At 40.3% G+C, this 24,996-nt stretch overlaps 1 protein-coding gene across 4 annotated transcripts in view; it reads right to left on the bottom strand.

Moving 5' to 3' along the window:
• The window catches only part of nalcn.S (sodium leak channel, non selective S homeolog), a 182,018-nt gene that overhangs the window by 48,293 nt on the left and 108,729 nt on the right, over positions 1 to 24,996 (bottom strand). For all 4 annotated transcript variants that reach the window (XM_041584259.1, XM_041584261.1, XM_041584260.1 and 1 more), the window contains 2 exons: positions 11,371 to 11,507; positions 8,795 to 8,936 (listed from right to left, as the gene is read on the bottom strand). In XM_041584259.1, coding sequence (XP_041440193.1) covers positions 8,795 to 8,936; positions 11,371 to 11,507 — 279 coding nt within the window. The remainder of the gene's footprint in view (positions 1 to 8,794; positions 8,937 to 11,370; positions 11,508 to 24,996) is intronic.

Raw genomic sequence — 24,996 nt, 5'->3', positions numbered from 1 at the left:
TGCCAGGATCTGAAAAGGAAAAGGTCAGGCTTGTTTCAGAGTGTGTTATCAATCTTGCACTAATTGCAGATTGAGCTTTCAAAGCCATAGTAACCAGGAAATAATTTAGCAGGTGTTTCACCTCCCAGTTAAAAAAACGTGTGGAAAGATTGATTGAGGTCAGAAACAGTTTGATGCTGCATATAATAAGCACCTATCACAGTGTTCCTTTTTTAATGGCCACTATTCAGTGTGCTTTAAATGGATTGGTTTAATTATTAAGTGTGTTCTGAAAAGGTATTGTTTCTTTTTCTTTAAATGATGCACTCAAACTCTCAAATTAATATTTAATTGTAAGTTGGTCTGTATAAGGCTGTTATCAGGTAACTCATCTTTCTAAACTTAATGATTAAATAAAACTTTTTGGACTTTGGACAGATATACAGTGCTACTAAAGTATGCCTAGGAGGTTTGTTTTTCTCCTGGAAGAACAGCAGCATCTTCTATTTTAGGACTAGCTAAAAATCAAGATGACTAAAGTGGGAGCCTGGACCAATGCTTTCAAGCACTATTTTCTCACTATCTCACCAATAAAAATGCTTGTTTGCATTTAAGTGTAGCAGCAATGCAATGAAAGGGAAAATACACCAAAGTGGTACTTAAAGCATAAAAGTTTTCTACTGGTCTAATACTCAATACCAACCAATCAGCAGACAGCATGTTCTTCTGAACCCCCTTGGTTGCTATGGGTTACTAGAACTGAAACCCCTGTACCATGAAAGAGATGTGTGTTGGTGCTGATCCAACCATTTATTTAACAATGATGTGAGGTTAATAATTCAAAGACCTATTATTGAAAGACGATTAGTAACAACTAATTAAAACACCAATGTTTTTCCAGTTTGCAAGTGATTCCCCATGATTTTATGAAAAATAATCATCATAAACAAATTCTGATATTTGAGTTGACCCGAAACCCACAAGACCCCTGGCAGATCAGGTGAATTTGGGTTGAAATTTGGGCAAGTCAGACTGGGGAAGAATACTCCTCACGTTCTGTTGACTCCCTCTCTTGAACCAGAGACATACTCAGAAGTAGCGTACAGAGTATGAAGATGCATATGAGTTGCTGCAGAGGAAGACTGGCAAACTGCTTCATTCAAAAGATGTTCCTTAGGGAGCTTAAAGTAAAGAGTCAGTGGGTGCTAGAGGTGGGGCGCAATCAATGAAAAAGGTTTTATGTGCGCATTTTAGTGAACTCTATGGTTAGTAGATTGTCCTGAGCTGAGCGTGTTTGGGGTGTGAGAGCTGATACTGTATATAAAGAGGAGCAGTGAAATGTAGAAGTGTTCTGAAAGACAGGATTAGAATTTCATATTCAATGTACCACTTGACTGGAAGCCAGGACATTTTAGTAGTAAAGTGGTGGGGGGAAATTTAGATGCAGGAGAGATTATGTGGGCAGCAGCAGTGAGGATTGAATGAAGTGGGTTGAGGTGTGATTCATGGCGTAATATGTTACAGTAGTCTAACTTGGAAAGTATGAGGTCCTGGACCAGTGGTTTAGTAGTGAAGAAGCAGAGGAAGGATATCATTTGCAGTGCTTCTCAGAAAGAAGTGGCATGTTCTGGTGAAGGATGGTGAAGTTTTCCATGTCTGAGAAAATGAAGAATGGGTCGATTGTGACACCCAGACACCTGCCTTAGGAGAACAGATTTGGTGGGAATAGAAGCAGTTCAGTCTTGGACATGCTAAGCCTAATGGCATGAAGGCATTGCATGATTTTTGCCTGAATAGTAAGGTTGATACCAGTGCCGGAAAGGAGAATCTATGTGTCTTCTTCATAAAGGTGATAGCTGAATGAATTTTCAGTAAAAACAATGTCAATTTGTGTTGAAATAGATGTAACATATATTTCTGTAAAAATTAACGCAGGTTGGAATCCTGCAATATGTTCACTGGTTTTTCCATTTATGTCCCTCCTACGCATTTACTTCTTATCATGCAAATTGCTCTATGGGATTGCTCTGGGACGAGAAATGCTTCTGTATCACACAACAGTACATTTTACAAATTGTGTTCAGAAGTTCATAATAGCATCAATGTGTGCATATTTTGAAACAATTACAGGTACCTTGCATTGCTAACAAGCATTTTCAGAAATCTATCATTAGTTGCAAAGCATATTCTGTTGCCTGGCTACTGTTTGCTCTGCTTAAACCCATAACTGTCATATGGTTTGCGGAGCAGAATTAAGAATACCCCAGAAACTGTACTCTGTAGGGCTGCAGTAAATTAATTTTTAGATTTAGTAGGAATAATTTAGGTTCATTAAAAATGAAGAGCCACTTACCCTTTTAAAAAATATTTTTTCCTGGCCACTCCATGTGAGCATTACTATTGGTTATTTGCCCTGCCCCCTAATAGACAAGTCCCTCCCAAAAAGGAAATAAAAACCTCACAGATTCCTTACCCCCTCGTCTTTTTTATTTATTGTTTTCCTCATAGACAGCAGGGGCAGCTGGCAGAAGTTTCATATCCAATGCTTGAAAAGGTTGGGGAAAGTATTCTGAGGGTTATTCATTCAGGTGAGACTGTTGTATGACTCCCATGTGAGGGCGATCCCTAGTGGCTGTTTTTTTAGATCGTCACATAGATCTGCAGAGTATGCATTTTTTTGCTTCGGGTTAGACGCCAGTTTTCAAAATGGTGCTGGTGCATAGGCACAATGACGCAGGCGCAATGACGCAGGTGCAATTTCACATTTTTTTCTGAAGTATCTGAGCTAATTACTGCAGAGTGGGGGAGAGCGGCAAAAAAGATTTCTTTCACCTCGCTGGCTACAATATTTGCAAAACTTTATCCCTTCAAAGAGCAGGATACTAAGAGCTGGGATTCAGCACCAGCAGTTGATTCTCCAGTAATACATTTGGCGAAAAAGAAATGTTTCCGATAGATGATTCTTCAGTGCTTAAAGATCCTATGGATAGGAGGATTGAGTCTGAGTTGTGGAAAGAATATCAAGTAGCGGGAGCTTCCTGTAAGCCAGCAGTAGCACTGGTATGTGTGGCTAAGGCAGTGTCCCATTGGAATGATAGTTTAGACAAGGCGGTTACGGAGGGATCCGATAATGTGGAGATAAGCACGGATCTGGCGGAGTTAAAAATGGCAATGCCATTCATGTCAGAGGCTGCGGTACATCTCACATGTCTAGCTTCCATATCAATTGCGGTGTCTGTTTCAATGAGGCACGTTCTTTGGCTTTGAGCATGGGGAGCAGATACGGCATCAAAAATGAGTCTCTGCAATCTTCCTTAATGTAGGCAGAAGTCTATTTGGTCCAAAATTGGAGGAAGTAATTCCCAAAGCCACAGAAGGAAAAAGCGTTTTTCTTCCACAACAGAGGAAAAAACCAAAACAGCTGTTTAGAGATTTTCTTTTTTGAGGTTCAGGTAGAGCAAGAGCAGCCTTCGGTAGCTCTAGGTATTTTTTCAAAAATGCAGCCAGACAATCGTGGAGAGGAGGTCAGTCCTCTTCTGTCAGGGGAGGAAGGTTTAAGCAATCTCCCTCTACAAAGAAGCCTTCCTGACAATTATCTGATCAAGGAAATGGGAGTAGGTGCCAGGCTTGCAAATTTTCTTCATGTTTGGGAAAGTTCAATTACAGACCAGTGGGTCTTAGCAGTCTTAAGAAGAGGGTACAAAATAGACTTTCTTTCAGTCCCTTCTCAAGACAGATTTTTTGTTTCCCCGATTCCTCAGTGTCAAGAAAAAAGATGCACATTGGAGGAATACGTTCAAATGCTTCTGAAGCAAGAAGTTATTGTTCCAGTTCCAGACAGATTTTTTGTTTCCCCGATTCCTCTGTGTCAAGAAAAAAGATGCGCATAGGAGGAATACGTTCAAATGCTTCTGCAGCAAGAAGTTATTGTTCTAGTTCCTTATTCAGAGAGGGAAAGAGGAATTTACTCTCTTCTTTTTTTAGTAAAAAAGGCTTTGGGAGGATGGAAACCAGTACTCAATCTCAAGAAGTTGAATGCCTGGGTATGAGTTCAAAAGTTCAAGATGGAATCTATAAACACAATTATTACAGTGGTGCAGCAGGGATACTAGCTCATATCCATTGATTTGAAGGATGCGTATCTACACATTCCAGTGGAAAAGAGTCATCAGCGTTTTCTACAGACATTTCCAGTTTTGAGCGTTGCCGTTCGGTCTTTCCACCTCACCCCATACGTTTACGAAAGTCCTGGTAACTTTGATTGCTGAGCTGAGGAAGCAAGGTCTTGCAATCTGGCATTATCTCAACGACATCCTCATTTCAGCCAGGTCTCATAAAGTATTGTTCTCGCACACAGAGAAAGCAATTTCTTTTCTACAGTCTCACGGTTGGTTAATAAACTGGGAGAAAATTCAACTGTAGCCGTCCCAATCACTACAGTATTTGGGAGCCCTGTTTGACATGAAGGAGAATGTGGTCAGGTTACTGTAACAAAAGGTGGAGCGCTTGGTGGAAGTAGACAACAATTTCTGTCTGCAGGAAGCAGTGTCGGCCAGACACTTATGTCACGCCTAGGTCTTATGGCAGCATCTCTTACAATGACCAGGTGGGCACATTTTCACATGAGGGAAGCGCAGCATAATTATTTGGCTTGCTTGAATCGTTGGTCCAAAGATTGGAGTCAACAGATTCAGCTGTCTCCGGGACTCAAGAACAGTCTTCAGTGGTGGAAAGACCCCAAGAATTTGAAAAAAGGTTTCCCCCTTTCTGCAATAGATTGGAAGGTTATGTCAACAGATGCTTCCTTCCAGGGCTGGGGAGCTCTTCTGGGGGACAGGCTAGCTCAAGGCTCCTGGAAACAAACAAGTCGCAGGACACATGCAAATATCTTGGAGATCAGGGCGATATCTAAGGCCTTGTTGGCATTTGCATCACAAATCCAGGGGAAAGCAGTGAAGTTAAAGGTAGACAATGCAACTGCAGTGTCTTACTTAAAGAGGCAAGGGGGGATGAGGGGACTGGAGGTGGATCTTATGGCGTCTCAAAAGAATGCTCAGCTCCTTGTTTTCTTCACCAGGACTTTTTGTCCATTAGCCCTAGGAGTAGATGCTCTCCTACAACCCTGGAATTTTTGCCTTGCTTAAATCTTCCCTCCAGTACCTCTTCTCCTTCGTCTTCTTCAAAAGATCATTCAGGAACTGGTAGATGTAATACTGATAGCCCCTCACTGGCCTCGGCGACCGTGGTTTTCGTTATTGAAGAGGCTGACGATAGTGGAACCGTGGCGACTTCCTTTGAGGAAAGATTTGTTGGGACAGGGGCCAGTGTTTCACCCGGATCCTCTCTCCCTTTATTTGATGGCATGGAGGTTGAGCACAGAAAATGTTTGGAGATAGGATTTTCCGAATCAGTGGTGACTATGTTGCTAAATGCAAGAAAGCATACTACGTCTGCCACGTATTACAAAATCTGGGAACTCAGATTTTGCCACCTCCTCTGTCCCAGATTCTTGGTTTCCTGTAAGATGGGTTAACAAAAGGGCTACAGTACAGAACTCTAAAAGTTCATGTGGCAGCCTTATCGGCTATGACAGAAATTCAGTGGCCGAAAGATCGGTTAGTAAAACGTTTCTCAAGGCCCTATGTGATTCTCTGTTTGAGCCTTTGAAAGAGGCATCATTATGGATGGTGACATGAAAAACTGTATTTCTGATTGTGTCAGCAGCTAGAGTAAGTCTGCTTCAAGCTTTTTCAATTAAAGATCAAGATCTTTTTTTATATAGGATTAGATACTGGACTTCATAGCAAATATCAATACTATGAGTTTGTGCCAGCATGGTCTTATGAGCAATAGATCTTGCCAGACTAACTTAATTTATTTTTATGAGAAGGTAAGCAGGGACCTTGATTCTGGGATGGCAGTGGATGTGATTTACTTAGACTTGGCTAAAGTATTTGATACAGTGCCACACAGAATGTTACTGGTTAAATTAAGAAATATTGGCCTGTAACATAGTATTTGTACCTGGATAGAGAACTGGCTAAAAAAAAGACTACAAAGAGTGGTGGTAAATGGAACATTTTCTAATTGGACCAGTGTTGTTAGTGGAGTACTGCAGGGCTCTGGACTAGGTCCCTTGCTTTTCAACTTATTTATGGATGACCTGGTGGTGGGCATTGAAAGTACTGTTTCTGTTTTTGCAGATGATACTAAATTGTGCAGAACTATAGGTTCCATGCAGGATGCTGCCGCTTTGCAGAGTGATTTGTTGGGAAACTGGGCAGCAAACTCAAAAATGAGGTTCAATGTTGATAAATGCAAGGTTATGCACTTTGGCAAAAATAATATAAATGCAAGTTATACACTAAATGGCAGTAAGTTGGGAGTTTCCTTAAATGAGAAGGATAAGGTAAGGCCTCATCTGGAGTATGCAGAGCAGTTTGGACTCCAGTCTTTAATAGGGATATAAATGAGCTGGAGAGAGTGCAGAGACGTGCAACTAAATTGGTTAGAGAGATGGAATACTTAAATTATGAGGGTAGACTGTCAAGGTTGGGGTTGTTTTCTCTGGAAAAAAGGCACTTGTGAGGGGACATGATTACACTTTACAAGTACATTAGAGGACATTATAGACAAATAGCAGGTGACCTTTTTACCCATAAAGAGGATCACCGTACCAGAGGCCACCCCTTTAGACTAGAAGAAAAGAAATGTCATTTGAAGCAACATAGGTGGTTCTTCACAGTGAGGTTGTGATGGCTGATTCTGTTAATACCTTTAAGAATGGCTTGGATGATTTCTTGGACAGACATAATATCAAAGGCTATTGTGATACTAAACTCTATAGTTAGTATAGGTATGGGTATATAGAATTTATGTGAAAGTATGGAGGGGAGTGTGTATGGATGCTGGGTTTTCATTTGGAGGGGTTGAACTTGATGGACTTTGTCTTTTTACAACCCGATTTAACGATTTAACTATGTAACTAAAAAAAACAGCAATGGAACTAAGCATTCACAGGAAAGAAATGCAAACTCTACTACTGTTCCATATACTGTAGCAATTAGCACGATTGAACATAAAAACAGCATCAATCATATTCTTTTGTCCCATAATACAGTGTTTTTCAACCTGTGTGCCGCGGCACACTGGTGTGCCGCAAACTAATGTTAGGTGTGCCGCTATCAATTTGAAGGCCGAAGTGCGCGGACCTTTCACGTGACGTCACGTGACCTGAGCGGGCAGAAGAGCCGTGCCTGGGTTGGCTGATCAGGGAGGTCGCTGGCTGCACTGCGCGCAGCTTCGATGTGAAGGCAGAAGGCAGAAGTGCACGGACTGACAGGTGAACGGCTAGTGCTGTTATCAAAATATTAAGGAAGCAGACCCTGCGGCTTAGCCATGCTGTAATAAGGAGAACCATATTTCTAGCTGTCTGGCTGCAATGCATGAGGCAGAAGGTTGTCAGTAAGAAAGTAGAAGGAAACATATATGAAAAGGCCAATTGAACTTTTACCTGATAAGATTTTCCAAAGCAGGGTAGCGCTGCCCTCTATTTAAGCTGGTAGGGGCAATAGCGTGGGTACCCGGCATAGCAAGCTTACCCTGGCCTTGAATGATGAATGTGAGAATTCTCTCACGAACACAGAGATTAAATTATTTTGTTATTGTGTTTTTTTGTAATAACAAAATAATAATAAGTGACCTGCTTCTCCCTTTGCACAGTTGCTAGCTGAAGCACCAGATCTAGTTAGTTAGATTTGAGATTTGATTATCAGTATTGTTTATTTATAAAACCCCAACGGTCTTGGCAGCAATTATAAAATATTTGGGGGAGTGTTATTACAAAAAAACACAATAACAAAATAATTTAATCTCTGTGTTCGTGAGAGAACTATTGCCCCAACCAGCTTAAATAGAGGGCAGCGCTACCCTGCTTTGGAAAATCTTATCAGGTAAAAAGACTGCAGATGATATAATAAAGTTCAATTGGCCTTTTCATATATGTTTCCTTCTACTTTCTTACTGACAACTTTCTGCCTCATGCATCAATGTTTAAAAAAAAAGCTTACATTAACAATAGCACTTATATTGTTAATATAAGCTTTTTTTCACATTTTCAGCTGGTGGTGTGCCGCGGGATTTTTTCAATGAAAGAAATGTGCCTTGGCTCAAAAAAGGTTGAAAAACACTGCCATAATAGATACAAAGTAAAGATTATTTCTGCCATATGCAAATTAATAATAAAAGTAAATGAGAATTTCAGTACAGTACCCTTTAATCTTAAAAGTAAGATAAATAAGGCCTATTATTGCCTACTATTTCATAGATTGCTACTAGTGATGAGTGGGTCAGGCCAGAACCCACAGTTTATAGCCATGAAAACGAACCCCATTAGTAGGTTTAGGGCAGGGGCGATCCTGAGGCTGCTGCAGATGGAGGTAGTGGCTCCGATGCTGCCCCCCATCCCACAGCATAGGATTTAAAGGGGGGCCCCATTGCTAGTGCAATGAGGGCAATAGCGCGCTCTGCATTTAATTGGGCCAATTTCCTTGTTAAAGCCGGAAATTCGCAATGTTCTCACCCTGTCTCATGGCATAAGAGGCCCTGGTTTGGGGTGTGTGCTCAGTGCCCCTCCTTGTTGGTTATGGAACTGTGCTTTACCCTCCCTCTTTGGCTATGGCATTGACCCGAACACATTTTTACCATATGACATGTGACAAAGAATGATGTTTAAGGAAAAGGCATAATCTACCTTTGGAAGCACATTTACCATGTAAATATATTAAAAAAAAACTATACCTTGAGTATAAATTACCTTTTGGTCAATGTACTTATTCTCTTCTACTCCTGAACGTTTGGAATGATCACATGAAGAAGAAGAAGCAGATGGAAGCCTTCTTAATAAACAGCTTGTGTCTTGTTGCTGGCGGTCAATAAACTGCTTCATGAAACTCTCCCTTAAAGAAAATGTTAAATCATACTGATGAAGCTAAACATTCAACAGAAGAAGAATATGATTAACAATTTTTTCTGCATTTCAAATGGGACTCATTTAGGGTAGGACCACACAGACGATTTTGGAGTGATCCGGCCCGCTGCACAAAAACGCAGATATCAAATCGGATGCGACAGAAATAAGTTAAGTGAAGGCATTGTCGGATGAAGTCGTACAATCACATTCACTTACATTTGCGTCGCATCCAATTTGGTGCCTGCATTTTTGTGCAGCGCGCCGGAACGCTCCAAAATCATCCGTGTAGTCCTACCCTTATAGAGGGCAGTGGCGTTACAAAGCTGCCAGGCAAACTTTTCAGTCACAGCCAGTGACCCTTCTGAAGGTAACCAAACAGTGTCCACTAAATCTCCACCCTCCATTTGAGTGAAAAAAGGCACCAAAGTGGCAGCATTCATTGTCAATGTAATTTATATATTAAATTATTAATTTTATTATTATCAAGGGGAGCTCTTCTCACATCTCTGTAGCAGACTGCACCAAATACCACAGGTGACAGTCTTTTATAGTCCCTATTTTCTCATGATTTTGAAGATCAGGCAAAGGGGCTTAGTAACTCCTATACTCGGTCATATCTAATTGAACTCTCAACTACTTCCTGCTTTTTAGGCACCAAAAAGGATCTTCAGTCTCCAGGTTACTGGTTATAATGTACTGAAGCAATTTAGTGGGTAAGATTCTGCCATTACAGAGCTTGCATATTAATTCAGAATGGACCTTCCTTTAAGCATTTTAAAAACGTTTCTACCATCTGTACCATCACCTATGCAAAGATGTATGTACTGTACCATAAATGTGCAATATGTAGATATATTAGAGCGTGTAAGTGTTCATATTTATTTGCTTGTCTTGTTTATTAATCTGCAGACAGCAGGCCAAGCATCTGCTATAGGCCCTGACTGATGTGCCATTTCAAAATATTGGTATAAAGCATATTATCCAGCCAAAGGATGGGTGAATTAGTGAAACATTTGTGAGAAATCTGATTTTTTAAATTTGTTATGCACAGAACAAATTCAGCATGGATGATTGCTGACAGTGCCAGTCCCAGTATGCATTCTGTCTAGTGTGGTCCAATTATTGAATGGATGTTTACTGCTTTATCTTGATCAGTGCTATGGCTTCTGTCTAGTGGTGAGATTATTATATAGCCTGACAGGTGCTAGTTTTAGGATTATAGCATGTGCCATCATTTTATTCACTTTATACACCTATGGCTCATGACACATTGAGTGTACACTGTACTGCATGTAAGGGTCAGTTGAAAATCTAAGTGATTTTGTTCTGGTATAAATATATTATCAGTCTGCAATTCCAACAGTAAAACTTGATGACGCTGAAAAGCTTGCTTATTTTTATTGTGGTAAGGTGCACAGTGCAAGTACAAAATCAGTGTACATTTGGATTAGAATGAAAAGTTGCTCTTTTCTCCTTAAAATGGGTGAATCGTTGTTGTGGCAATATACTATATAATAGAAACACTTCAATATATACAGTATATGCTATATATGGTCTACCAATGTTGTGATACACATAAAAGATACTCATTGGTTTGCCTCCTCTCCTGTGTACCTCTTGACATAGGCGCCGGATCCTGAATTGACACATGCGTGTCTGTTTTATTTGTCACGCCATGTCTGACATCATTTTGCTGAGAAAATTCATATATTTAAAGGGGCAACAGGCAATTTTTCCAATGTAGGTCTATTTCTAATAGTTCCTGGGTGCGTTTTTAGTCCCTCCTGTCTGTTCCCGACCTTCCCTATTCCGCTGCCTGTCCTGACCTCTGCCTTTTCATTGACCATTCTCTTGGATCCCGTTTCTGTATTGCGCTACTGTTGGTTTTTGCCCCCGGCTTGTGACCTCGACTATGTTCTTGTCATCTAATTTCGCACTGTTTTGTCTGGAAGCGTGAGCCGAGGCCGGGACCTAGGGATTGTTCTGGGTTTGGGATACCTTATGTAACACTACCAGTGTTCTACACTATTTAAGTGGAAGCTAGTCTTGGGTGAAAAGTGAATTGCAAGCAATGATCAGAACACTCTGGACCATAAGGAGCAGACTCCAGCAATTTGACACATAATTTTTGTATCTCTATGAATAACCTAGACTAGACTGCTAGACTCCTAATCATTATTGAATTATATTATATAGAAAAACCTAAGATTAAATGGTACCTTTTATTCTTACCCTTTGATAAATATGCCCCTAAAAATAATATCCAGGTGAACAGAAAGCTGTGGCATTTCCTAAATAATCCACCAGGTAATATTTTCCCAAAATGCCAATGCATTGGTCAAGGCAATTATCTTTTATTCTGGTTCTGCAAATTGGTCTAGATAGCTATTAAATAAATAAATACAAACGTAAACAAATACCTTATTTTTGGAACTGTGAAATCAGAAGGAAGCTTTGAAATCGTCACCATTTGCGGTCTGTTGGGGAATTTCTCAAAGATACGTAGGCGCAGTGGTAATTTTTCTTTGGTGTCAGCATTTGCTTCACTTTGTTTCAACTGAAAAAATACCAAGCAGTAGAAACCTAAAGCATTAAACACAAACAGCAGAAGATGGCAGCAGAGATCTACACATCCAGCAGTACCACAAAGACTAGAGATTAGTGGGCAGTTAATAAAGCAGGGATTAAATTAACATCTTCACCCCTTGTTTGCAGATAAAGCTGATGCCGGACTGGCCGCAATGTGGACATCTCTTTCAGGCTACACAATTGAAGAAAATAGCTGCAAATTTTGCAGTGCTTGACACAGAAATGTTTTATTTCTAGAAATGTTTTATTTTTAGGTAATTTCTACATGTACATCTGCCTCCACATTAATATACTAGCTGTGTATTCTCATTGATTATTCTGATTATAATTGCATTCTGTTTAGCTAAAATATGTATATGTTCTATCGCCCTCTAAAGTGATGGCCCAACTGGTTGAATGACGAGGGAAAGTACATACCCAAAAAGTACTGAAAGTACTGAGATAGTGTGTATGTATATATATATATATATATATATATAAAAGCAAAAATAGAAAAAAGCGGCACTCACAGGATTTTTCAGCAGGTTCAAAAAATAGAATCTTTATTGAAGCTCAACGTTTCGATCCCCCACAGGGATCTTCGTCAGGAGAGAAAACAAACAAACATCCAGACAGCCCACTAACCCACAGAATTTTAACCCCTTGCGGTGAAAAATGGCGCCAAGCAAAACAAGCTTCCATTCGCTTGTAAGTGTAGAAACCAAGTGTATAGGGAGATAGTGAGACAGAAGATAAAGTGAGATAAACGAGAAGTGATGCGGGAAAAAACAGAATAAAAGCAATATTTATTATAGAAACACATTATTGCCGTGCCAAAGGAACACCACTCAGTCCTACCAATGAAGCATTGTCCAATCAGGGGCGCTGCCGGTCGCAACCGGCCAATCGGTCCACACAGTAGCGGTGGGTGTGCGCATTAGCGCTGTCAATCTCTGTATAGCCGTTCGTTTCTCAAGAGCAGTCACCTGGCAACCGGGATCGGCGTGTGAAAGGTGGAAACAGGGGGTGCAGTTCACCACGCCTCCTGTACCAACTCTGTACGCCACATTTGGGACAGTGAGCCTGCCGCAGGAGGCAGCTATGTCCGTGCGGGTTGCTATGGTAACAACGCGGACGGGGTCCGCATAGTCAGCGCAGATAGGATAAGAGGTGAATCAACTATCATAACCAGCATTCGACCTTCAGTACACCAGGACATCGAATGTTTCCAGGGACAAACGAGAGAGGTTATGGAGGATCTACATACACAATCTGCACTGGATATCGACACAACAAGGGAGTTTGGATTCACCACATCAGATGCTGACCGGATTTTATTCCCAGATACAACTTTCGCAGAGACTGTGAGTAAATCCCCTACCAATATTTACCATGAACTTTTGGATTTAAAACGTAAAGAAGTAGACTTACATCTGCATGGGGTTTTCTTGTCAAATTACCACAGACAAAAACTGATACCAAGGGGCTTTAGAATAAACAACATTCCCACCCTTGGTCGTAACAACCCGGACTTCTGCAGCAAATGGTGTGGAATTCTGAACCGATGCTCCCTTGATTTGATATTACTGGTGGTAGAACAAGTGGGGAAAGACCTGATAACGACTAGAGAAGATATAACAAGACTTGAAACAACTCACTTAGAATCACTGAAATCAGACAGTACATGTGACTGGTTGAAAAAACTTACTGACATTATAGAGAAACATAAACAGGACCTGACTAACTTCAAACAAACAAAGATACGTAAGGTTGCTGACGATTATAAACAGAAACGAGTATATGGTTGGCTAATGGGCATAAAGTCAGATCGTTATAATAATATCAGACGTAAACATAAACCTAGGGCACTGCAGACTGTGGATAGTTCGGACCAGTCCACTGACTCTGACTCAGGCCTACCCACGCAGATTGAACAGAATAGTTTTTTAGGGGTAAGAACACGGTCCCGACAAGACAGAGGAAGAGGAAGAGAAACCACACTAGAAGGGGGAGGTATAAACCTAGGAACCAAACCCCCACAAGGGAAACGGATGTAATCTTTAACCTCCAACACATACTCACCCCGGGCGAACTATCCCTACTTAATCGAGGATTATCATTCATTCCAAGCTCAATACCAGAGCCCATAGAAATACTTGGGGATATAAATAGATTTCAAAGAAAATTAAAATTGAAAGAACACTTTAGAGATAAACCTAGGACAACCATCCCAAGATTCAAACCCACCAGCAAATTTGACCCCCCGAATACACCAGCAGCTATTCGTACCTTTGGCAATATAATCTCCAAAGAAATGGAACTGGCACTACAACATAACAAGCCACACCATAACTTGTCTCCTGATGAAAGAAAGGCCATCAGGTCCCTACAACAAGATGACAGCTTAGTGATTCGTCCAGCAGACAAAGGTGGGGGCATTGTCCTCTTAAACTACGAATACTACAGACAAGAACTGCTTAACCAACTGTCAGACACCTCGACATATAGGACACTACCAGGTGACGCAACTACAGTCTTTAAAAAAGAACTTGACCACATACTGCATACTGCCTTGTCAGCCGGCTGGATCAACCAAGATACATTTGCCTATATGACCTCTGAGTTTCCAAGGATACCTATTATATATACCTTACCAAAGGTACATAAATCACAATCTGCACCGGGTCGACCCATCATTTCTGCTGTAGGCTCACTATTTCAACCTGTAGCCACATTCATAGACTCTTTTTTACAACCACTGGTCTCCAATATGCCTTCATATACCCGCGATGCCACCCATGTGATCCAAATTCTTCAGAGTCTCGAACAACTACCTACAGAATACCTTTTAGCAACCATGGACGTGAAGAGTCTTTATACGGTTATCCCGCATGATCAGGGCATCTCAGCATGTAGGAAAGCATTGGAAACCAGGAATGACAAAAGCGTACCTACGGAATTTCTTATTGACTTACTCGGACTTACCCTTACTCGCAACTATTTTCGATTCGAGAACATTTACTATTTACAGATCTTGGGCACCGCAATGGGCAGTGCCCTGGCACCATCATACGCCAATCTCTTTATGTGGCATTACGAACATGAAAACATCATAAGAAGAGCGGGCAACCAACTTATCATATACCTTCGCTACATAGATGATCTCCTGCTACTCTGGGAGGGTGATGCCCCATCGCTAACTGCTTTCTTTAATGTCCTTAACACCCTGGATTCACCTATTCGGCTAACTCTAAACCATAGTGACCAAAGCATTGAATTCCTAGATCTGCGAATTTTTAAAACTGTGACTGGCCTAGGCACAAGCTTATACAGAAAACCCACAGATCGAAACACGATTTTACACGCAGCCAGTGACCATCCTCCTGCAACCATGAGAGCTATCCCATATTCACAGTTCCTGAGGACTATACGCAACAACAGTGACCCAGTGTTGGCACATACTCAACTAAGGGAAGCAGCCGACAGATTTATCGAAAGAGGCTACAAGAAAGACTTACTTGAACTACAATTAAATAGAGCCTTATCACACTCCCAGGCTGACCTGCTGAAGGGCAAACCAAAGGTGGACCAATTATCCAACCAATTGGTGTTCACTACCAAATACTCATGGATTTCTAATAATCTACAAAAATGTGTAAAGAAGAACTGGCCAATTATCTCTATGGACAATACTTTGGCCTTGTATCAATCCCCATGCCCTATGTTCGGCCATGGTAGGAATCAGAATCTCAGAGACATCCTGGTTCAGACTGACTTTTTACGAAAAACCACACAAAATACAAATTGGCTTAGCGAACAGAGAAAACTAGGATGCTATCGCTGCCCAGACTGTACTACATGTCGGTCTCTGTTGACAGGCAAAGACTTCCCTCACCCACATACGGGAAAGAGATTCAAAATTCTGCACAGACTAACCTGTACTTCAACCTTTGTTATCTATATTGTGACATGCCCATGTGGTCTTTACTACGTAGGTAAAACCACTACTCAACTGAAAGAAAGGATAGCCAATCACAGATCCACCATCAGCAAAGCCCTAAAAGAAAAGGTGGCCAAACAACCTGTAGCCAGACATTTCCTGCAAATGGGACATAGTCTCCCCACATTTCGCTGTATGGCCATCGATCTCCAACCCCCACTACCAAGGGGTGGCAATCGTGATTTGGCCCTCCTGAAGAGGGAATCGAGATGGATATACCGCTTGGACACTGTCACCCCACGTGGTTTGAATGAAACCTTACCATTGGGGTGCTTTATTTAGTATGAATATAATATCCATCATGTCCCTAGACTTGTTATTATGCTTTAACCCACTGTTCTTTTCCACCCATTGATCAGCAATATGTAATATTGTAATACTACCAATAACCTCTGTCTGCTCTTACTCTTCTCTCCTCTGTCTCTGGACTTTTTCTTTTTTGCCGAACATGCCATGTACCACTATACCAGTCCGTTGAAATGTCCAGGCGCGACTCGTATGTCTAGACACAGTATGTGGGATCGATCAAAGTATACCCGCTACTATGGTGACAGGCCCTGTGACTGGGCCCCTGCACATATACCCCATTGACTAAGCGGATCCTATCCGCGCTGACTATGTGGACCCTGTCCGCGTTGTTACCATAGCAACCCGCACGGACATAGCTGCCTCCTGCGGCAGGCTCACTGTCCCAAATGTGGCGTACAGAGTTGGTACAGGAGGCGTGGTGAACTGCACCCCCTGTTTCCACCTTACACACGCCGATCCCGGTTGCCAGGTGACTGCTCTTGAGAAACGAACGGCTATACAGAGATTGACAGCGCTAATGCGCACACCCACCGCTACTGTGTGGACCGATTGGCCGGTTGCGTCCGGCAGTGCCCCTGATTGGACAATGCTTCATTGGTAGGACTGAGTGGTGTTCCTTTGGCACGGCAATAATGTGTTTCTATAATAAATATTGCTTTTATTCTGTTTTTTCCCGCATCACTTCTCGTTTATCTCACTTTATCTTCTGTCTCACTATCTCCCTATACACTTGGTTTCTACACTTACAAGCGAATGGAAGCTTGTTTGGTTGCCTAGCAACGCCCTTGGCGCCATTTTTCACCGCAAGGGGTTTAAATTCTGTGGGTTAGTGGGCTGTCTGGATGTTTGTTTGTTTTCTCTCCTGACGAAGATCCCTGTGGGGGATCGAAACGTTGAGCTTCAATAAAGATTCTATTTTTTGAACCTGCTGAAAAATCCTGTGAGTGCCGCTTTTTTCTATTTTTGCTTCTATAACATATCAGTGGGCACCCAGGTCCTCAACCATGGAAACGGTGTGCACGTCATATCGCTGGGGAACGCTGCGTTCCCCATACACTTTAGGATGTGGCTGGGCGGCATGCCACCCCTAAATCAACAATCAAATTAATTTTCATCCACTACATTGCTATGTTCTTTACAACATCATGGGTTAAATTTTCAGTATATCAAATCTCGGGGGCTAAATTGTGTTAGAACCATTTGGATTAATGGAAGAACAGACAATACAAATATATGAATATATTTGTATTGTTTCTGTTTAACTGAAAGCGTAGTATAAGGCCATAGCTAACTGTACACATATGAAGTCTCTGCATTTATACAAAGAGTTAGAGGGTAGAAGCATTCTCCATAGACTGCAATGACAACATCACAGTGCTCACAAAGGGTATGCATCTGATGTTGTTGTCGTTGTATTACATATCCCATTAATTTTACATTATTTGCATTAAATGTTTGATATTATTTCTACTCTCTTACTTTACTATTTATCAGGATATATAAAATAGAATTGTTAAGTCTACCAAGCCACATACAGAGGTCTTGGATAAAGTCAAAAGATCTTTCTGATGAAAACCTACACAGGTTCTTCAAGAAGCGACTGTGGTATTGCAAGAACATGAACTGCAATAATTTTGCTATACAGAGCTTGTCTTTGAAAAATAAAGATGTATATTTGACAAGTGTACTTTTATAACATGAAAAGAATACTTCTTGTAAACTTGAATATATTCAACATCAAGAAAGTTAGAATGTTAATTAATTCTTCTTTGTGTACTATAGGTGAGAAAACAGTACTATTCAGTACATAATGGGTACGAGATTTCTAATTACTTCTGCGTCTGTAGGTTTTAACAGTTTAGCAGTGAATCACTGATCTCTTACAGACTGTGAAATGAAAAGTAACATTTTCTGTTTCAAAGAGCTTTGTATTTGCAAAAAACTAAATCATGCAACTAATTTGCTAACTTGGAAAAATAGATTTAAAGCCCACACATGGTTTTAAAGAGGAAGCATACCCCCTTGTTCAACATAAGTTCAATGAAATGGTCTTGTACAGAATAAACTTTTCCCCTATTATTTTTATTATTGCTGACTTTTATTTTTATTATGCAACATCTATGGTTTTTGTTCTCTCTTGAGTAGTGATGGGCGAATTTATTTGCTAGACGGAAAATTTGGGAGATTCGCGAAACGCGACAAAAGAGACGCCGGCGCTGTTTTGCAAATTTTTCACCGTTTCACTAATTTCGCATTTTTCGGCGAAGTGAAATGCCGCAAATTCACCCATCACTACTCTTGAGCTAAATAGGGGAATTGAAGCTACTTCATGTTTGCAGTTTGCAAGGTAGAAAATTAGATTACCATTGTTCAGGGGCATTGCTTGTGCACTGATAACCTATCTACCCTATCTAACTACCCCCTGTGCCCCGCTTAACTCAAGAAATAGCAAAAACCAAAAATTATTCATAATTAAGGGGCAGATTTATCAAAGGTCAAGGTGAATTTTCGAATTGAAAAAATTAGAATTTTGAAAATTCGAATATCGAAATTTATCATGCAGTGTCTCTTTAAAAATTCGACTTCGACCATTCGCCATCTAAAACCTGCCGAATTGCTGTTTAAACCTATGGTGGACCTCCTTGAACCTATTTGGAGTCAATTGGTGGAAATTGAAAAATCAAAGGTTTTTTTTGGAAAAACGTTGAATCTAATTTGATTTAGTCGAATGTGCTATTCCTTTGATTCGAACTATTCGAATCCAGCCGAATATGGACTTATTCGAGTGAAAACGGACATAGTCAACCAAAAAGAAAAAAAACAATTTCGGTTGGTCTTTTTTAATTCGAATTTCAACGTTTTTTCAATTCGAAATTCAACCCTTGATAAATTATGCCCCAAAGACATGCAAAAAGTATTTTCAGCAAATCAAATCAGCATAAGAAAACCTATCTTTTGAAGGACACTATTACAGATAATAATTTATCATATATTTTGCATCTGCACCTGGAAGGTACTTTCACATCTCAACACAGCACAGAGGTGGTTATTCAGTTTTTAGGGTACACAAGTGTTGATTAAAGATGAATTCCCAGAGCAACGAATACATAGTACATATCATAAAACATCTATAAATTATCTAATCAATTTCTTTGCCATCTTTTTTCCTGCATAACTGCAATATCAAGAAGAACAAGGTTTTCAGCTTCAATAGTCCAAGGTCACACTACATTCTCAGTAGGATGATTTACAAAACATCCTACTGGGAATAACATTGTGATCAAACTCCAATAACTTGTGAAGTCAAACTAAATTGACTTTATCATTGTCCATTTATCATTGTATTTGGGTAAATCTTGAGTCACCAGCAACCAGAAATACATTGTTTCCAATAGCCTCTCCATGTCATTAAACAACAGATTAAATAAAAGTGGGCACGGTATAGAATATCACACTACAAAGAACCTTAGACCAATTACAGAATGTACCACAGAAACTATTACCTGTTTATGGATAGAAAACAATCTAAAATATTGTGTAAAAATAGCACCAACAAGACAAACAGACATTCGTTTGGAAAGCAAATGCAAAGTAAGATACTATGGGGCACATTTACTTACCTTCGAAGTTGGGCCAGCGTTGGCTTCGCCAGGCGAAGATTCGACAGGGAGCCGCTAATTCACTAAAATCCGAAGTTGCGCTCAGGGAGGCGAAAGGTAGCGAAGTTGCGCTAGCGTTGCTTTGTCAAGCAAAGCTCAGTTACACTAGCGATGCCTAATTTGCATACAGCGCCAAGTTAAAGTACAAAAGACGTGTATGTAGCAGAAAATACATTACACTACACAAGCCTGGGAAAGCTTCATAAAATAAAATAGAGTTATTTTGCCCTATACATGTGCCCACTGTATAGTTTAGGTGCCATATGTTAGGAAATGTAGGGGGGAAGGAGGGTACCCCCAAAAGAATTTACGATCTTTTTCAGCCTATCACCCTTAAAAAAAAGTAAAAGATGCCAGCGTTTTTTGGGCCTTAGAAAAAATGTGAATTTTTTTTGAAGCAATCCCTATCTACTCTAGGCCAGCACTTCGCCTGGTCTGAGGTGGCGAAGGCAAGTCTGGCGCAGGAGGTAACGTTTAGTAAAATGCGCAAGTTGAATTAGCGTAGTTACATAGCGCAACTTCGCCATAGCACAACTTCACCTGGCGTAAGGGTGCGAAGTAGCGATAGAGTAGCTCCACTTCGCTAGCGAATTTACTCCAGCACCTGTTAGTAAATCAGCAAAGTAACGAAATGTCACACTGGCGAATTTGCGCTAGCGTTACCAGCTTCGCGCTTTAGTGAATTTGCCCCTATATCAAACATCACAGTAAAACATTGTAGGGAAAATTTCTGATTCATTGAATAGAACAACACCTTAAAGGGATCCTGTCATCAGAAAACATGTTTTTAGTTAATAGTGCTACTCCAGCAGAATTCTCAACTAAAATCCATTTCTCAAAAGAGCAAACAGATTTTTTTACATTCAATTTTGAAATCTGACATGGGGCTAGACATTTTGTCAATTTCCCAGCTGCCCCTGGTCATGTGACTTGTGCCTGCACTTTAGGAGAGAAATACTTTCTGGCAGGCTTCTGTTTTTCCTTCTCAATGTAACTGAATGTGTGTCAGTGGGACATGGGTTTTTACTATTAAGTGTTGTTCTTAGATCTACCAGGCAGCTGTTATCTTGTGTTAGGGAGCTGTTATCTGGTTACCTTCCCATTGTTCTTTTGTTTGGCTGCTGGGGGGGGGGAAAGTGTTTATATTAAATATATCTGTAACGGTCTAATTCCTAAGACGGACGAATGGCTAGTGTCAGAGGGTCGATATTTGTTACCCCCGCCCTCTATGACGCCATAACGCTACAGGGCCCAAGGCAGGATGGACTATAAGGGCTAATGGTCAACTGTGGACAATGGTCACTCATATAATTTATAGTAAGCCATACAAATAAATGATCTCCACTCTGTTACTTAGATTCCATAGTGTCAGCATGTCTCGTATGCCCTTTTGCAGAAGTGTTGCTCAGTTACTGGCTTTACCACAATGGCTATGTTTAGCCAACAGATGTCTACGAGGCTGTGGACAGTTGGAACCAGAAAACTCTTATGTTGCAAAACTTACAGGAATGTATAAATATATATGCCAGTAAGTCTCCTCGCCAGACCATGTATGGTATTTCCGTGTACCCCTTGTCACAATTACTGTAAATGCCTTCTGAAAGCTATATAACGCTTGGACAAAGAGGTGTGTCTTTGGTGAGTCCTTGGGTGACATTGTGTGTGTTACTCCAACAGCTTACCCAGACAAAACTGTTATGTTGTATTATGTATGAATAAATTGCCTGACTATTACTAAAGGTTTTCCTTTACTGAGTTTTGTCTTACACAAGGTCAAAAATGGTACTACTAAAAATACCATCAAAAGGGAGGGGGTGATATCACTCCAATTTGCAGTACAGCAGTAAAGAGTGACTGAAGTTTATCAGAGCACAAGTCACATGACTTGGGGCAGCTGGGAAATTGACAATGTGTCTAGCCCCATGTCAGATTTCAAAATTGAATATAAAAAAATCTGTTTGCTCTTTTGAGAAATGGATTTCAGTGCAGAATTCTGCTGGAGCAGCACTATTAACTGATTTGTTTTGAATAAAATGTTTTTTCCCATGACAGTATCCCTTTAAAGATGTCTCTGAAGGCTTTTGTTAGTTTAAGATGTGAAACCACATAAGGCTTGATTTTACCATATATAGTATGCAATTTGATGTATTGTTCTTGTTTTGCTAAGCATATATAAAGCTCTTCCTGGGGGGTGGCCAGGTGACTTCTGCCTGGACCTGAAAGTGCCTGGTTATGCTGGAATTGCTTCTGAGCCACTGTGTGGGGAGTCCCTCAGCTTTTGTGCTAAGTATCAATAAATCATGTATCTGTTTTATCTAAATGTATATGTGGTCAGTATCAATCACTCTTCAGAACTCAAAAGAACCCTTCACAATACAACCATTTCTACTGTACTGTGTACCTTACTATATCACAAGCAAGCAAAACTTGTTTGACATGATGTGCACGTCAAATAACCTAGCTCACCAAAACGTATAATGGCATTCTTTTAGACATAATTTTAAATGGTATCACTTTATAAACCTGCAAATAACTACCCGCTACAGATGCCAAACAGGCTTTTAATTGCTTGGTTGGGACAGTAAACCCTTTTTTAAATATTGCAGGATGCTTAACTGCGATAAAGAAAACTGATATACAAGCACTAATATCCTTATCAATTATAGTAAGGCTACACACTTTTAGAAGGTGTAACCACAAAATATAAATACAAATCAGGATCACAGTATGGCTCGGAAGGTGTAAAAGTCCCTGTCAGCAAGAGTTTACAGTCTTCATGATCAATTCATTTTGAGCTGCTGTTCACTGTACTTTACAATTTATTGAATGGTCTGAAAAGATTCTCCATTTATACAGATACTTTTTTTTATTTGACACATGCCAACTGACTTACCAGCTGCAAAGTTTTTTTTTTTTATTTTAGAAGAGTTTTGATTTTTTATTAGAGTTCATTTAAGCCCATGCCTTAATTTTCTATACTTGCAAATCAATCATTATATCAAACCTGTTCTTTTATTTCATGGAAAATGCTTTCTCTAAGCAGCTTTAGACAACTCTGTATTAATGCTTGCTGATCCCCTCTGAAAGAAGCCAACTGTAAGATTTAGTTACACTCACTTGCAGGCTCAAAGGAATGACAAACAATATTGCCAGACTGGAAAAAAGGACTTTAGAGGACTCAAAGATAAGTATGCCTGAAGGACGGGTTTCTTACTAAAAGTTTCAGAGCAAATGCTCAAAAAATGCATGGCTTGTGCAACTGTATGGACAGAACAAAAGACACCTGACTGTTACTTTCAAGTGACAAAGCACTATTCTTCATTGTAGTCAAAAATCATACCTGTACTTTTCACATAAGCAAAGATATTGGGGTCACAAGGATAAAACAACTGCAGCTGCATAAAGAAAAAACTTTGTACAATGAATATAGGTATACAATTGCTCTACACTTTAAGTGGTGTCTGACTAAATGGCCCTCACTGACTATTATTTGGCACAAAGAGCTTAACATATGTCAGGTCTAAATCCTGCTTGGGTCCTTAAACTCAGCACTGCCCAAATTGTAACATTGGTTGGATCAATCATATACTGTACTATGCTTATAAGCTGATGTCAAGCAAAGTGGTATGCTTAAAGGTTTTGTTAATGGTGAATAAGTTATCTTTTAGTATGTTATAGAATGGTAAATTCGAAGCAACTTTTCAATAAGCCTTCATTATTTATTTTTTTATATAGTTTTTAAATTATTTGCCTTCTTTCTCTGACTCTTTCCAGCTTTCAAATGGGGGTCACTGACCCCATCTTAAACAAAAGGCTACACCTTTATTGTTATTGCTACTTTTTATAACTCGTCTTTCTATTCAGAACCTTGCCTATTCATATTCCAGTCTCTGCATGGTTGCTAGGGTAATTAGGACATACCTAGCTAAAACTGCAAACTGGAGAGCTGCTGGATAAAAATAAATAACTCAAAACCCACAAATAATAAAAAATGAAAACCAATTGCAAATTGTCTTAGAATGTCAAAATAACTCAAAGGTAAGCAACCCCTTTAAAAATAAAAGTGAGAACAGTGAAGTCTCTATTCTTAAATGTTAGCAACTGTTGCAATAACAATATTTTGGCAAACATTTTTTAATTTTATTAAGCAGTTTTCAGTGACTGCCAACCAATTGGAACTGTAGGACAGTGCAGACCATGAAACAAACAGATATGCTAGAAATCATGAAATTGAATGGATTATGCCTGAATCCTGTTTTAGTGTCACAAATCTGTAAACAGGATATGAGAGTCTTAAGAATGGCGGATATGCCTGACAGCCTCAGTTTGTATAAAATGACTTGATACTGGGCTATATTATTGTACAAATGTTGCTTTTCTTACAGTTATTGCATACGTTTGGCTGTCAGACAATTAATTTATCATGTATTATCACTTATTTAAATAAATGGTCAATATACAGTTTAAAGAATAGCAACCAGGTATATTATTAAAGCCTGGTCCAGCACCACCTTTGCAGTCTGTAGTTGAACTGCAGGTGTGCCGTGAATTAACTTTATTCTACAAAGTGCTCACCCAACCCAGAAACAACTATCAGTTATGAGTACCTTTCTTCTTGTACTTTTTTTTTTTATCCATTCATGACAGTGATCAAAAACTAAGATAAGTAGAGATCAAAAACAAGGCAGATGCCAAATATGATACTGTATAATATAATTTGTATTGGTGCTTGCACTTGGTGTACTAGTTTTTCCATTACCGGTTTTTGGAGTACCAATATGTTTTTTGTATGCTTATAAATAATCTGTATGTTTGTAAAATGACAATCCATCTTTAACATGTACCATTTTAAGCCTTTTCAAAACTCTCTGTCACGGCCGGCACCCGATACCAGAACAAATGGCAAGTACCCTGGTCTCGGCTCGGCTTCACCAGTAGTGTGACCACCGTTGGGCTTCGGGAGGAGCCCTCAGCTTACTTGGGTGCCACCTGGACTTAACGAGGGGTGCAAGGCGAGATGTTCTGGCTGGCAAAGGGGCAGAGTCTTTTTGGGCCGAAGGTCACGGTACAAAGGATTAGGCAGAATCGTAGTCAGGCAGGCTGGGTCGAGGCAGGATCGTCAAACAGGCAAAAGGGTCAAAACCGGGTGATCAATCGAGGGGTTAAACTGAAGAGTATTCGTAAGCAGGCAAGGTCAGGATCCAGAAATCAGAATAGTCAAAATAGCCAGGCAGGGGTCAAAACAGGAATCAGACAGGTTCAGAAGGAAGCAGACAAATAGCACAAGGCTCAGGAGCACCAGGAATACAATCCTATCACAGGCACAGAATTAAACTAGAGATCCCTTTAAATATCATTTGAATTTCGCGCCACTGCGCACTGACGTCATCACGTCAGCGAGCATACGCATAAAACCCAGGAAGAGGCACCTGCAGAGAAGCAGATCGGCTCGGCGGTGGTCCCGCCGAGGGGGTGGCAGGTGTCCCTGCCGTCCCCCCACTAGACCACCA

The sequence above is a fragment of the Xenopus laevis genome, chromosome 2S, assembly GCF_017654675.1.
Source record: "Xenopus laevis strain J_2021 chromosome 2S, Xenopus_laevis_v10.1, whole genome shotgun sequence".
NCBI classification, from domain to species: Eukaryota; Metazoa; Chordata; class Amphibia; order Anura; family Pipidae; genus Xenopus; species Xenopus laevis.
This window is presented reverse-complemented; position numbering and strand designations above follow the sequence as displayed.